Below are 16,581 nucleotides of genomic sequence, written 5' to 3'. Positions count from 1 at the left end.
TCTCTATTTTACAAATGGGAATGAAACTAAGTAGTTTGCCCAAGTTCACACAACTAGTACACGGTAAGCGTAGGATCAAAACCTCGGTCTGTTGAACCCTAAAGTTCCTGATCATATCTACTCTCCTACGCTGCTGTGAGGAACCAAGGACTTCATAGGTTTCTGGTCCCTAAATTTTTTTATTGCATATCGGTAAAATATTTTTATCATAACTCATATGTATAATAACATAAAATTACATATATGTAATACATACATATATTACATATGCACCTACTGCAGTAATATTTTAGTTACATTATAAAAGAGGTCAAAATAGAAATTTTAAACTACTCAGCAATATTTTTAAATTGTGTTTATTGTTTATAATGGTTCAAAACCTTTTTGCTCCTATTTTTAAAATAGTATTAATAATAATGTCTGGGCATTATATAAACTTTCAATAAGATACATTGTTAAAAATAACATGCAACTTCAATTTTCCAATAGTCTTCTTGATAATTCAGGCATTTTTTTGGACATCTTGTAAGATTATAATAATCTTCTGACAAGATGACTGTTTAATTAATAATCAGCAAAACTCCTCCACTCAATGGATTTCCTTGCACATCTCCTGGAGTGCCTATACATCCTCTCCCATACCCACCTGGACCTTAAATATCACTTAGCTAAATACTCTAAAATCCACTGTTGGATTCAACCAGACTTGCAGAGAGTTGTCTGCACTTAATTCACTGTCCAAAAAATTGCTTTTATTCAATTCTGTTTTGATATGTCATCAACCTAACTGAAGGAACTTATGACAAACTGCTTCTCATAGTGGAAAATAGGAAAGCGAAAGTATAAATAAATTCAAAGGACTCCTTCCAATGTCATCTTCTGCAGAGTATGGGTGAAAAGCAAGAAGTAATCACCATCTCCCCAAGACTCCTAACCCAAAGACTCGTGAAAACAAGGAAGTTCATTCTGTGATTCATAAAGACAAAGATTCCATCAACTTGAAACAAATCAATTAATGCTCCCAAGCTTAATTTTGAGAGAAGCAGAACATGACCACTATTTTTAAAAAAACTATATTCTTTAGTGATTCTCTATACTATTGCCAATACAATGATTTTAATGTACAAAATGAAGTTTTTGCAATTATATCCTTTTCTCCCATGTTATCTTTTTTCTGATCATGTTTACTGAAATGTAATTTTATGTCTGCTGAATATAATAATAAGAACTGAGTTTGAAGAAAATTTCACTTATATGATGGTTCATAAGAGGACTTACAAGTAACTTACAAAGATAGTAAATATCTTTGTACTTAAAACCAAAAGTTGGAGAAAAGGGGAACTGCTAGTCATGTGCTATATAACCTCATAACTATGCATTTGTGTATGGCCACTGACTTTTATGCAGACGTTTCACTGTTTTGCTAATAGCATTGGGCTCATTCTAAATATGTAAAGTATCATCTAATTTACGTGCTGCTCAGCTTAACATCTTCATTTTAGGGTATTCAGGAATAATTCTAATACCAACTAATATTCATCTAGTTAATATCATGCCTTCAAGGAACTCAAAATGCTTGACCAAAAAATTCTGAACAATGCTTCCCACACATGATACATTTTCAGACCATTATCTTCCAGGCGACTTAGTGACTCATGCTTTATTTTACTAATTCTTACACACATCTTAGATAACTATGAAATCTAAGGTTCAGAGTGGTTGGGAGATTTATCATGAAACTACCACAAGCTAACAGCAGAGTTCAAAATTAGCACAGGGAGCTCAGCTCGGTGCTTGTGACCACCTAGAGGGGTGGGATAGGGAGGATGGGAGGGAGGGAGACACAAGAGGGAAGAGATATGGGGATATATGTATATGTATAGCTGATTCACTTTGTTATAAAGCAGAAACTAACACACCATTGTAAAGCAATTATACTCCAATAAAGATATTTTAAAAATTTTTTAATTGTTTCTGATTGGTTTTATCTTACCACACTGTGTCAGTTGAGGTCTTAAAGCAGAGAGATTTCAGTACAAGAAAAGCAACTAAGCTACCCAAGAGTAACATTTGCATTTGAAAGCATAGTAAGATTAATCACAATAATAAAATCTAACATATATTGAATACTTACTGTGTTTCAGGCACTGCGCTAAGGAATTATGTACAAAACCTCATTTAACCCTCAGACAATTCTCTGAAGTATGTAAGATACAATCGCCTGAGGAAATTAAACCTAAAGAGAAGATGAAAAAAATTTCCTGAGATAAGGGAGCTGATAAGTGGCTGTTCTAGAATCAAACTCAGACTGTTTGATTCCAAAACTCACATGTTGAATCAATACAGTAGGTGGAATTAAAAGCTGCCTAACCACTTGCACATTTCTGCACCAAGGGACCACCATGTTCCAAACCTGCCAACCTCATCACTGTCACAGTAGCAGCCAGTAGTTAAACTACTTACAGAGAATGCAGATAAAAAGGTGCCCTGGGAGAGATGGAAGACTAAAGCCAGATTCACTAAATGGGGGGGAAAAAATAAAAGGCACTGCTGGCCGAGGGCCAGAGGCAGCAGTTGATAGGAAGTCGCAGAAAGAAGGAGTGAGAGGGATTACAGGACACCTAGGACTCAGGCAGGCCTTGTGGCCCAGGAACTAGATGTACAACATCCCAAATACCATCACAGAGCAGAATCAAACACCGCTATAATACCTGGTTCTAGAATAGTAACACCAAGGGCAGGACAGAGACAATCTCCAAACTGCTAGCCTGGCAGGATAAGCACAGAGGGAGGGAAAGAGAAAAAAGAAAAACAAAATGGAAAAACAACTAAACTATTTTTTTTTGATTTTTAGGAATTTCATGTAATGTCTGAAACATTAATATTAACATATTTCCATATAAAAAACCCAAAGAAAGTTTAGTATTAGTTTTTTTTTGAATTTTATTTAATTTTTATACAGCAGGTTCTTATTAGTCATCAGTTTTATACACATCAGTGTATACCTGTCAATCCCAATCGCCCAATTCATCACACCACTATCCCCACCCCCACCCCGTGGCTTTTCCCCCTTGGTGTCCATACATTTGTTCTCTACGTCTGTGTCTCAACTTCTGCCCTGCAAACCGGTTCATCTATACCATTTTCCTAGGTTCCACATACGTTTATTAATATACTATATTTAACAACTAAACTATTAATACAACAAAGACAAATTTTAAAAGCCCAAGAATACATTTTTGGCAATATACATGACAAAAGATTACTATTCCTAATATATAAAATGATCTTATTATTGAATAAGAAAGAGACCAATAACTCAATTAAAAAAAAGGCTAAAGAAATGTACAATTCGGGCTTCCCTGATGGCGCAGTAGTTGAGAGTCTGTCTGCCGATGCAGGGGACACGGGTTCATGCCCCGGTCTGGGAAGATCCCACATGCCACGGAGCGGCTGGGCCCGTGAGCCATGGCCGCTGAGCCTGCGCGTCCGGAGCCTGTGCTCCGCAACGGGAGAGGCCACAACAGTGAGAGGCCCGCGTACCACAAAAAAAAAAAAAAAAGAAAAAGAAATGTACAATTCACAGAAGAAATAAAAATGGCAAAGAATGTAAAAAGATCATTAACCTTTACTTATCATTAACCTTACTGATCATTAATCAGTAAGCAATGAAATGTATTTAAAACAATGCCATATCCATCATTGTCTATTACAATAACACAGACAAAAGAACGGGAAATAATCAGCATGAGCAAAAGACAAGATAAGTGAGTTCTCTCATACACTGTATAAACTGGCATGACCTTTCTGAAAGTCCATTTACTAAATGCATCAAATTTTAAATGTCTATTCCTTTGACATAGCGCTCATACTTACAGGAATTGCACAAAGATATGCAATGCTGTTCATCACAACATTATTTATAATCATTAAAAATTAGGGACAAACCTAATGTCTATCAATAGAAGATCAGTTAAACAATTACAAAATATTCATACAATAATGCAATTCTAATGTAGCCATTAAAAAGATTTTGAACCTATGTTCTTTGATATAGAAAGACGTCTACAAAATATTGTTAAGAAAAAAAGGATGTTACCAAAAAAAAAAGAAAGAAAGAAAAAGGATGTTACAAAATAACAGGCATGTGTATTGTATAAAACTGGTTTGTCATCATCCTCAATGGTGAAAAACTGAAAGCATTTCCACTAAGATCAGGAACAAGACAAGGTTGCCCACTCTCACCACTCTTATTCAACATAGTTTTGGAAGTTTTAGCCACAGCAATCAGAGAAGAAAAGGAAATAAAAGGAATCCAAATCAGAAAAGAAGAAGTAAAGCTGTCACTGTTTGCAGATGACATGATATTATACATAGAGAATCCTAAAGATGCTACCAGAAAACTACTAGAGCTAATCAATGAATTTGTTAAAGTAGCAGGATACAAAATTAATGCACAGAAATCTCTGGCATTCCTATATACTAATGATGAAAAATCTGAAAGTGAAATCAAGAAAACACTCCCATTTACCATTGCAACAAAAAGAATAAAATATCTAGGAATAAACCTACCTAAGGAGACAAAAGACCTGTATGCAGAAAATTATAAGACACTGATGAAAGAAATTAAAGATGATACAAATCGATGGAGAGATATACCATGTTCTTGCATTGGAAGAATCAACATTGTGAAAATGACTCTACTACCCAAAGCAATCTATAGATTCAATGCAATCCCTATCAAACTATCACTGGCATTTTTCACAGAACTAGAACAAAAAATTTCGCAATTTGTATGGAAACACAAAAGACCCCGAAGAGCCAAAGCAATCTTGAGAACGAAAAAAGGAGCTGGAGGAATCAGGCTCCCTGACTTCAGACTATACTACAAAGCTACAGTAATCAAGACAGTATGGTACTGGCACAAAAACAGAAAGATAGATCAATGGAACAGGATAGAAAGCCCAGAGATAAACCCACGCACATATGGACACCTTATCTTTGATAAAGGTGGCAGGAATGTACAGTGGAGAAAGGACAGCCTCTTCAATAAATGGTGCTGGGAAAACTGGACAGGTACATGTAAAAGTATGAGATTAGATCACTCCCTAACACCATACACAAAAATAAGCACAAAATGGATTAAAGACCTAAATGTAAGGCCAGAAACTATCAAACTCTTAGAGGAACACATAGGCAGAACACTCTATGACATAAATCACAGCAAGATCCTTTCTGACCCACCTCCTAGAGTAATGGAAATAAAAACAAAAATAAACAAATGGGACCTAATGAAACTTCAAAACTTTTGCACATCAAAGGAAACCATAAACAAGACCAAAAGACAACCCTCAGAATGGGAGAAACTATTTGCAAATGAAGCAACTGACAAAGGATTAATCTCCAAAATTTACAAGCAGCTCATGCAGCTCAATAACAAAAAAACAAACAACCCAATCCAAAAATGGGCAGAAGACCTAAATAGACATTTCTCCAAAGAAGATATACAGACTGCCAACAAACACATGAAAGAATGCTCAACATCATTAATCATTAGAGAAATGCAAATCAAAACTACAATGAGATATCATCTCACACCAGTCAGAATGGCCATCATCAAAAAATCTAGAAACAATAAATGCTGGAGAGGGTGTGGAGAAAAGGGAACCCTCTTGCACTGCTGGTGGGAATGTGAATTGGTTCAGCCACTATGGAGAACAGTATGGAAGTTCCTTAAAAAACTACAAATAGAACTACCATATGACCCAGCAATCCCACTACTGGGCATATACCCAGAGAAAACCATAATTCAAAAAGAGTCATGTACCACAATGTTCATTGCAGCTCTATTTACAATAGCCCGGAGATGGAAACAACCTAAGTGCCCATCATCGGATGAATGGATAAAGAAGATGTGGCACATATATACAATGGAATATTACTCAGCCTTAAAAAGAAACGAAATTGAGCTATTTGTAATGAGATGGATAGACCTAGAGTCTGTCATACAGAGCGAAGTAAGTCAGAAAGAAAAAGACAAATACCATATGCTAACACATATATATGGAATTTAAGAAAAAAAATGTCATGAAGAACCTAGGGGTAAGACAGGAATAAAGACGCAGACCTACTGGAGAACGGACTTGAGGGTATGGGGAGGGGGAAGGGTGAGCTGTGAAAGGGCGAGAGAGAGTCATGGACATATACACACTAACAAATGTAGTTAGGTAGATAGCTAGTGGGAAGCAGCCGCATGGCACAGGGATATTGGCTCGGTGCTTTGTGACTGCCTGGAGGGGTGGGATAGGGAGGGTGGGAGGGAGGGAGACGCAAGAGGGAAGACATATGGGAACATATGTATATGTATAACTGATTCACTTTGTTATAAAGCAGAAACTAACACACCATTGTAAAGCAATTATATCCCAATAAAGATGTTAAAAAAAAAAAAACAGGTTTGTATAAAATTATATGTGTTTCCTATACATTTATGGCTTATGTATATGTGTGTGTATGGATAGAGAGATGCCTAGAAGAATGTTAATCAAAATATCTTTCCTCTGTCATAATAATAAATAATAATAAAGTCATTCTCATTTTGAAAAAAATATATTTTGACTTTCAAGGGATTGGTTTTAGTGGATAAATATTCAGATGCTTATACACATGAAATAGTGAAGTCATTTTCATTAAAATCATGTGAAAAGCAGCTATCACCACTATTTTTCAATATTTTGGGGAGGTTTTTAGAAAATAAAAGGAAAACAGTAGGTAAAAATTTAGAAAATAGAAAAAATCTACCGTTGTCTTTGATCAATAGTTTCTCTCTATACTGGAAGTAAGTTATAAAGGAAAGAAATTCATTTTCAATATCAACAAAAGCATAAAATATTAAAGAATATATTTAACAAGAAAGGTACAGAAAAATTATAAAACATTATCAAACAACATAAAACAAGAACTGAGCAAGTGAAAAGATATATCATCGTAAGTGGAAGACTTAACATCAGAAAAATATCAATACTTCCCAAATTAGAATACAGATTGAATATAACTCCAATCAAAATCCAGCAATGAATTTTCTTTAACTAGAGAAAGTGAAAGTTTATTTCAAAAAGTAATTATATGAGAATAGCTGTAAAAACCTTAGAAAAGAGAAACAAAGGTTAATAAGCCTTACCAGACATGAAAACAGTATAACACTGGCACAGAAATAACAAATAAAAAAATAACATAACGTAGAGTTCAGAAATAGGTACAAATATATGTGGGAGTATAATATATAACATATATTATGTTTCAACTCAGGGGCAAAAGAATGTTTTATTTTTAAAAAAACAGTGTATGCAAAGCTGGCTAGCTACTTGGAAGAAAACAATGTTACATGCTTACATCACACTATATATAAACATAAATTCCAGTCATAGTAAAACATTAAAGCTCTAAACTAAAAAGAGTTGAAAAATAAATGACATTCAGGGAAAAAAATGGTTTACAATACATAGGACAAAGGATTAACATTCCTAACTCACAGAGAGCACTTATAAACTGATAAGAAACAGATTAACACCCATTTTTTTTTAAAAGGCAAAGATATGAATAGGTAATTCACAAAACAGAAAATATAAATCACCAATAAATATGTAAAAATATACTCGCCCTGGCTCTGGCCAGAAAATGGCAACAATGAGATAATATTTTTCACCTGTTAAAGTGGAAAAGATTGAAAAGAGCACTAATACCCAGCACTAATGAGAATGTTAGGAAATAACTGCTCTCATACACGGCTAGTGGGAATGGGAATTGATACAATCTTTTCTGAAAATTATCTGGCAGAATGCATTATAATTTTAAATGCAAACCATAAAAGCAAAACTGGACTTCATCAAATTTATAAGTTTCTGCTCTTTGAAAAAAGCTGTTAAAAAATAAAAGGACAAGTCACAGAGGAAAAATGTATTTGCAAATCGTATGTCAGATAAAGGACTTGTAACCCAAAATATATACAGAACTCTCAAAACTCAATAGTAAGAAAACAAAAGTCATTATTTTTTTAAAATGGGCAAAAGGTTTGAACAGACACTTCACCAAAGAAGATATATAGATAGCAAATAAGCAAAGAACAGATACTCAATATCATTAGTCATAAGGTAAATTGCAAACTAAAACCAAAAGATACTACTACTACGTACCCACTAAAATAGCTAAAATTTAAAAGACAGACAATGCTAATTATTGGCAAGGATATGGAGTATCTAGAATTCATACACACTGTTGGTGGAATGCCAGATAGTACGGCCACTTTGGAAAACAGTCTGACAGTTTCTTATAAACAGGCATCATAAAATCAAGCAATCCCACTCCTAGGTACCTACCTAAGAGAAATGAAAACATATGTCAACACAAAGATCTGAGAGTAAATGTCTACAGTGGCTTTATTCATAATCACCAAAAGCTAGAAATAAACCAAACATCCATCAACAGATGCATGGATAAATAAATTGTAGGATATTCTTAACATGAAATATTACTCAGCAACAAAAAGAAATGAACTGCTAATAAATGCAAAAAGATGACTGAATCTCAAAAACATCATGCTAAGTGAAAACAATCAAACACACACAACTACTTTATTTTTCCATTGATATGACATTTAGGGACAAATATCAGATCAGACACAGCTAAGGCTGAGAAAGGAGAGTGACTGCCAAGGGAGACAAAAGAATTTTTAGGGTGAAGGAAATGTTCTATATCTTGATGGTGATGACAGCTATATAACTCTATAATATATTAACCTGTCCAAATTTATTTATACTATAATGTAAATTACACCTCAATAAACCTGAATTCATAAAATTTAAAAATATGTATCTTTTGACCCAGACATCCACTTTCAGAAATCTCTTCTACAGAAATAAATGTGTAAATATGCATAGAAATTAATATACACTAATAGGGAAATGGTAAAATAAAGTATGTTACATTCAATACTATGGAATATAATGCAAATAATTAAACAGACCTGGATATAGTCCTTTGAGAACTGAAAGAATACTTATTTGGGCCCTTTGCTCAACTGAAGTTAGAAAGATTGGCCACAACAAGGAAGTATGAGCCTCTTTTGCTCAATTCATTTACCACAGTAATACAATAAAGCTAACCACAAGAATCTCAGTATACTTTGGAATCTAATGACTGAAAGAAGAGGTACAAAACCATAAGTAGCAGACAATAACGTAACAAGAGTCCTCATAAAGGAATTTTGGAAAGCATCTTGAGTAATGCCATCCATTTATAACGGCTATACGGTTCAGGCTACCTGGAAACAAGAGTTGACTAGATGACTTCACAACACAAATTTTTTAAAAGTTGACTTCATTACAGGATCATTCACTATGTTCTAATTACTATGCAGAATGCAGCACAAATATAATATTCCTTGCCTTCTGGGAGTTTATGTTCTAAAGAAAATCCTAGAAAGTGTATTGCCCCTTAAGGCTGGCTTTTAACTTTTTATTTTCTGTTTTTCATTTGATTATAGTACAGGCATCCGCCACAAAAGTTCAATTTATACCTCAAAAGAGGGGGGTTCGCCAGGGGAGGGGAGACAAATAACTAAATTCAAACCTATAAACAGTTATTTAATAGATGTCCAAATTAACCCTTAAAAAGTAGTCTTTGAGTGAACTTACAATGTGTACACAGCAGAACATTGTCAACAAACTTACAGAGCATTATCACATTAAGAATCATGAGAGCACAAAGATACAGAAGACATGATCACTGTTCTTTCTTAAAGTCACCTACCAAACTCTCCCTTTCATTTATCACTCCTTGAGTAACATGCACAGTGACATTTAATACTCTCAGATTCAAGAAGCTACAGGACAAGATTACATGCATGTGTTGGTGAGTCAGTGTAAAAAAAGTGCAGCATATTTAAAATAGTTCTATCATTGATGTTCTCCTGGAATTCCTCCATCACCTTCACATAACCTTAGAGTTTACTTCAAAAACCCTCCAGATTAGGTGAGGCTAACATTATTTCCAATACCATGTAAATCATGCACATGAAGATATTAAGACATGTTTAATATCATGCAAAAATACAATCCATTTTTTAAAAAATATTATACAATAAGAACCACGTGTTTCCATTAACTGGGTTGTCACTAGAACTGTAGAGTTGTTTTCCTTTTATTAAATGTTCAGAAGATCCTCAAAGCTAGAATATTATTTGCCCTCATCTGAAGGATGGCTGTTTAAGAGAGATCACAAGCTAGAATGCAGAATATGAAGGCATACCTCTCACCTCAATGCTGACAGATCAGCTAAAGATGGAACACCTAAGAATGAGGGCTTGCTTGTGAGGTGAAGGGCAAGAGCCATCATTTTTAATAAGCTTTTAAGCAGCTGCCATTTCCATCACTTTATTAATTTCTTACTATACTGACATTTCAATCACTTTATTAATTTTTTTCCTCTACTGTTAACTTAGCTGTCCAATTTAAAAATAAAGACTATACCACTAACTGACCACTAACAGGAAACAATCATGATACACTGCTACACATATACATGAAATTCTGCAAATAATTGGGGAGAGGGGTTGAGGGGAGAGCAGAGACATTAAAAAGTGATCTCTGGGCTTCCCTGGTGGCGCAGTGGTTGAGAGTCCGCCTGCCGATGCAGGGGACACGGGTTCGTGCCCCAGTCCGGGAAGATCCCACATGCTGCGGAGCCTGCGCGTCCAGAGCCTGTGCTCCGCAACGGGAGAGGCCACAACAGTGAGAGGCCCGTGTACCGCAAAAAAAAAAAAAAAAAAAAAGTGATCTCTTTCTGAGATTTTGGAGGCCCAGTTTCCTCATCCTGTTCCCACATACTTTCATGGCAGACATTTCAAACATGCCAGAGTTATACAAAATAAGTAAAACATCACCAAGCAGAAATCCTAGGGTAGGTGTTCTGAACATGTTGGTAAAGAAAGTCACTTCATTTGAGAGGTCTCTGCCCCTTCAACCTCACCCTCCTTACCAATATACATTCATCACCGAAAAGGGAAATATTTACAGAAGTTAGTTTAGTTATGTTTAAATATTATGTTTAGCTGTCTGGAGACCATGTTCTCAAAATTTATACAAGAAATCAAGGATTAAACTTCATAACAATTAGAAAACTACACTGTGTAAAATCAAAGACTTAGTTAAAGGATAGTAAAATAGTTTTACCATTGTTGCTAAAATGAAATGACTCCATCTCTTCTCAACACCTGGCACCAAAACCTTTTGAACTTTCACGTAAACAACCCAGGGCACACCAAATGCTCTGTCTGCAGCAAGGTACCAACTCTGCAACAGGCATTTGGGTGAAAAATGTGGAAAATGCCTGAGGGCTCTTTGAAGCAGCTTGGGAGAAGTGAGAGTAGGAAAGAGGCTCTTCTCTAGGGTAAGTTTGTTTAGTAGAAAGTAAGCAAGTTGTCAGGGTAAAAGTTGACAATGTTGATTCCAACAGTTTGAACTGAGAATAAACATCCAAAGGGATTATGTTACTGAGAATTAGAAAAGATTCCATTGAACTCAATAGAGCACTTGTGTTTTCAAAGATAATATGCCTTCAAGCCACACTCTGGATGCAGTTTAGGATTAGAATTACCCTAAGCTCTTTCTATGCCACATTAAAGAACACAGGGTCTGACATCTCTAATGTATGCCTAAAAATATTAGAATAAGGATAGCTTAAAATACTGCATTTCCAATAACTGAATTGGAAAATACTATATACATTTACTATTTGTACATTTGAGGTAGACTGAAGAAATTTGGAGAAAAATATGTTCTTCCCAAACATCTAAACTTAAATGCAGTTTCACTAACCAATTTAGGATTTATTAGCCATAAATCACTTTTAAGTTTTCCTTCCTTAATGACCTATCAAAGAACAAAAAATAGTGCCTATACTTATGAAATCTATAATCCTCTTCTCTGCTCTCCAAAGCCACATTTAAATCTGGCTTTCATCTCATGCTGCTGAGTTTTCCACCAGGTACAGATGTAGAGTCAGAAGAGACTTGTGCTTTTTCAAAAGCAAAACAACCTGGTTGCTGGAAGCAACCTGGTGAAATGCCAGGAAGCCTGTAAAAAATTTTTAAATTTTCCTAACTTGGAGTTTACAAAAATAAGTGTGAGATGTTCATAGCCTGTCAGGCATTCCATCTTTTTATTTTTTTAATATTCATAAACAAGGGAAAACACACACTTTGATTTATTAAAATTTATTTGAATCAAGATAATGCAGATCTGCCTTGCATTCCCTTAAGAAAATGGAGGTAACTCAGACTGCTCTTCTTAGTTCATCCAAGTCCTACATGATTCTCACATTAGAGTGTGCTATTAGAATTTTTTTCCAAAGCTTGACAAAGGCATGCAACTCACATGCTCTTTACCAGCAAAGTCTGCAGCAGCCCTGCAAAAAGTTGTTTCTCCTCTGAGCTCTCACATATATTCATTTCCCTCCTAGAACCAAGGATGTAAAGGAGTATGGCTCAGTCTCATAGCCTCTTTGTTCTTAAAAAGTAAATCAAATTCCCTAGATATTTTCAAACTCCACCAAGAATACAGAACATTCTCAGCTCTGCCTGTGGATCATTATCTCTTTTACATTTCATCTTTATATTCACTGGGTTCACAGAAAGGGCATACACAGAAAGAGGAAAATAGCTGTTTCTCAGACACCAAATTTAGTAATTTTCTCAAATCTATTGGCACACATCTAAAAAGTCATATTTTTACAAGGCTTCATTAGGTTTTCATTGGTTCTCTCTTTTGAGAACACACATGCTGAACCGCCCATAACCTCAAGCCAAAATACATCTGCAAAATGTAATAAATATTTTATATGAATATAAGAGTCATCACAATTTTAAAAGGGATAAGTGGGAAAAGACAGACAGATGCAGCTCATCTGAATCCCACTTTAGTGTCTCCCAAGCATCAAGTTGCTAACTGATGGAGACCATCAATCTACAGTGCTCTAAGATTCCAGCCGACGCCAACAGCCTTACCTGTTAATACGAGATTACTGTAAGTATTGGAGAATTGCTCCTTTAGAAGAACCAGATGCATCTGAGCTGCCTTCTCCCGTTGGAGCTCCAGCATAACATCAGGGTGCTGGGCAATCTTGCAGCCTTTCTGTTTATCCAAGGCAACATCACTTCGAACAATGTCTAAGAAAAGAAAGAAAGAATACAGGCAGCAAAAAACAAAACAAAACAAAAGCCATATACACATCAAAGTCCTGTTGCACCCAATATGACAGAATTTATAAACTACCAGCATTTTCATCAAAGTGAAGAGATTCAGAAATAATAAACCTGAAGGGTCTCCTACTTCATGATGCATGCTACAAGTTTCTCTGGTCATCTCCAAATTCTCTGGAGATTTCTGTTTCTTAGCTTTCTCTGACCTCATTTAAGATTCTCACTCCTCCATTCCCCTTCTCAGCTCACATCCAGGACTTATGTGCCTCCTGGTCCCCTTACTTAACATATTTTACCATGGAGAAAAATAATACGACCTTGCCTGAATACTAGTGACTGTGAAGGTCATTCCCTCTACTTCAGGCTGTAGGACTGGGTGATAGCACCAGCATGTGTATTCAGGATACTTGGCCTGTTTTCAAATTTACCCCCCACCCAGCCCATTCAGCTCAAATGAAAGCTGCCATTCTGTGGTATAGCTGCTTAGGACTTCTACTGCTATTTTTCATGTACCTCTGAGTATATTCAGACTCATTAACTGCCCTTTAAATATATAAAGTATATAAAAGTATTTTGTGGGTCACTGAAGAAAGCAAGAGTAGGGCTAGAGTCACTTTGGAGAACTGCCTCTTTCCCAATTATTTTCCTATTAGTGATAGGCTGCCTTTCACACTTCAGTATGATTTTCACTCAAAGCATATGTATTCTCCAGAAAACAGCCCTTCTCAAAAACAAACATTCATCTAGAATGCTGCCCAAAAAGCAGGGACCTTTTATGTCCTGAAGTAACTTGTTTATTTTTACAAATTAAAAGATAACTCAGCTGATTATCATAGGGACAAATGATATTATCAGCAGCTATCGGAATGACAACTCTAGAAACTTTCAAGTTTTACGTAACAAACTGAAGGATTTTAGGGAAAAAAAGTGCTAAAAATAAAAAAACTGCTCTGCCACTACTGACACCAATGGCTTTGGAAAAGAAAAACTAATGCCCATGTCAATGGTACCAATAGGAAAGTTTTGGCTCTTTAAGCAATATCAATAACACCTAAGAGAAAATAGGGCATGTGACATGCAGGGCTGATCATCACTCTGTGCAAAAGATTTTCAAACACATCAAAAGAGCCCTAAAAGAGAAGATCAGATATAAAAACAAACCCATGACAACTTCTTCTACCTTCTGAGCATTAGGATGTGTGGTTGACAAAGATTAGCCAGATGTAAGAATGGTCCTCACTCATTCTTAGATAAAAATAGAGGAGCTGGTTGGAAATAATGCAATATTTATGCCTAAACATATTTATACTAATTTCTAGGATGTAGGCAATAAGACGCACACATTTAACAATCAAGTAAGTAATAATCTCATAGATTTTCTGAGCCTTGAATAAAAAATTAGAATAAATTTAAGAATACACTCTAGTTTATAAGATCATCAATAGAAGGTAAGAGGAATAATGAATACAGTATACATCTATTTAAGTTACACTCTGTAAAATTTTTTAAATACAGTGTATCATTGAATTCTTCCAACCATCAATGAAAGCAGACATTGTTGACTAGCTGACCCAAATCCTAAACACAATCCCTTCTCCTTTGCCTTGCTCTACTACAGAGACTGAAGAGCTAAAATATATAATTCCCCAGCTTTCCTTGAAGCAAAGAGTGGCCATGTAACATGCTTCTGGCCAATGAGCTGCAGGCACACATCACTAGTAGGACCTCCCTGGCCAAATTAAAAGACAGAACTTCACTAAGACCAGCTTTTTTTCCTTCAGCCCTTTAGTCCTTCCTATTCTTTATGCCTAAAACAGAAAGTTATAGTAGCCATTTTGTGGCAATGAATCAGGAAGCAAGAGGGCAAAAGTCTTATGCACTAAGGATGGTGAACAGGAAGATGGGAAGAGCTTAAGTCCCCTAACGTCATTATTGAGCTACCATACTTGTGCTAGACTGCCTATCTTTTGTTTCTTGTTATGTAACATGAAAGCACTATTTGTATAAACCATTAACAGTCAGTCATGTATTTTTGAAATCCTAATCTGTTTTGTAATCCTAAATGATAATGAGTAATTTTATTATCCCTAATTTATATATGGAAAAACTGAGGTCCACAAAGCATAAGTGACTTGCTCAAGTTCACATATCATGGTCAGTCCCCAAATCCAGAAATTTTCAAAGCCAAATCCACTGACCTTTCCAGAAGTTACTCCTATACAGAAACTCAAGAACTTAATAGTAAAGTATGGTAAACAGTAAAACTGAGGAAATAGAAAGAAAACCTTTTTATACTATACAGTAGCATACCACAGCTGATCTATCCAGAAAAGAAATATGGATGATACTTTCCCAAAAAAACATTACAAAACTCGTACCAAAATATACTACAAAGAGGAAAAAGAGGTTTCAATTATCCTGATATCTTCTAATAGAAGTCTAATTCAAAGGGTAGAATATCTACTAAACTCTCTATTTCCTATCTAACAAATGTATTGTGCAGAAGGTAGAAGCAGCATAATTACAACTGATATCCTCAACGTCATTTAAGCCAGAACCTTGAAATAAAGTGAACAAATTACCTAATATTAAGAATAGTAAGAAAAGAAAACAATGGGCATGGCCTAACAAACGTCATAGACTTTAAAAAGTACATTTCAACAATGTTTGGGGAAAACATAGATTTGCAATATAGAATTTTTTATTGAGGTATAGTTGATTTACAATATTATATTAATTTCAGGTCTACAAAATAATGATTCAATATTTTTATAGATTATACTCCATTTAAAGTTATTATAAAATATTGGCTATATCCCCTGTGCTCTACAATATATCCTTGTGGCTTATCTATTTTATATATGGTAGTCTGTAACTCTTAATCCCCATCCCTATTTTGCCCCTCCCCGCCTTTCCTCTACCTACTGGTAACCACTAATTTGTTCTCTATATCTGTGTCATTTTGTTTTGTTATATTCATTCTTTTGTTTATTAGATTATTCTACATATAAGTGATAACATATAGTATTTGTCTTTCTCTGACTTATTTCACTAAGCATAATACTCTCCAGGTCCATCCATGTTGTTGCAAATGGCAATATTTCATCTTTTTATGGCTGAGTAATATTCCACTGTTCTATCAACAGATGAATGGATAAAGATGTGATGTGATATACACACACACACACACACACACACACACACATATATATATAATCTCACATGTGACTGACCTCCTGTCGGTCATATGACTTATAAATATTTTTTTCCCACTCAGTAGATTGTCTTTTCATTTTCGCAATGGTTTCCTCTGCTGTGCAAAAGCT

At 35.2% G+C, this 16,581-nt stretch overlaps 1 protein-coding gene across 4 annotated transcripts in view; it reads right to left on the bottom strand.

Annotated features, from left to right (window-relative positions):
- HPSE2 (heparanase 2 (inactive)) overlaps nt 1–16,581 on the bottom strand; it is a gene marked incomplete at its 3' end in the record, with an annotated part of 568,642 nt that overhangs the window by 503,265 nt on the left and 48,796 nt on the right. For 3 of the 4 annotated variants that reach the window (XM_082854941.1, XM_082854943.1, XM_082854942.1), the window contains exon 3: nt 13,061–13,222. The exons of the other annotated variant lie outside the window; for it this stretch is intronic. In XM_082854941.1, coding sequence (XP_082711067.1) covers nt 13,061–13,222 — 162 coding nt within the window. The remainder of the gene's footprint in view (nt 1–13,060; nt 13,223–16,581) is intronic. 4 annotated transcript variants of the gene reach the window in all.

This window comes from Leucopleurus acutus, assembly GCF_964270905.1.
Source record: "Leucopleurus acutus genome assembly, chromosome: 14".
In the NCBI taxonomy this organism is placed as follows: Eukaryota; Metazoa; Chordata; class Mammalia; order Artiodactyla; family Delphinidae; genus Leucopleurus; species Leucopleurus acutus.
This window is presented reverse-complemented; position numbering and strand designations above follow the sequence as displayed.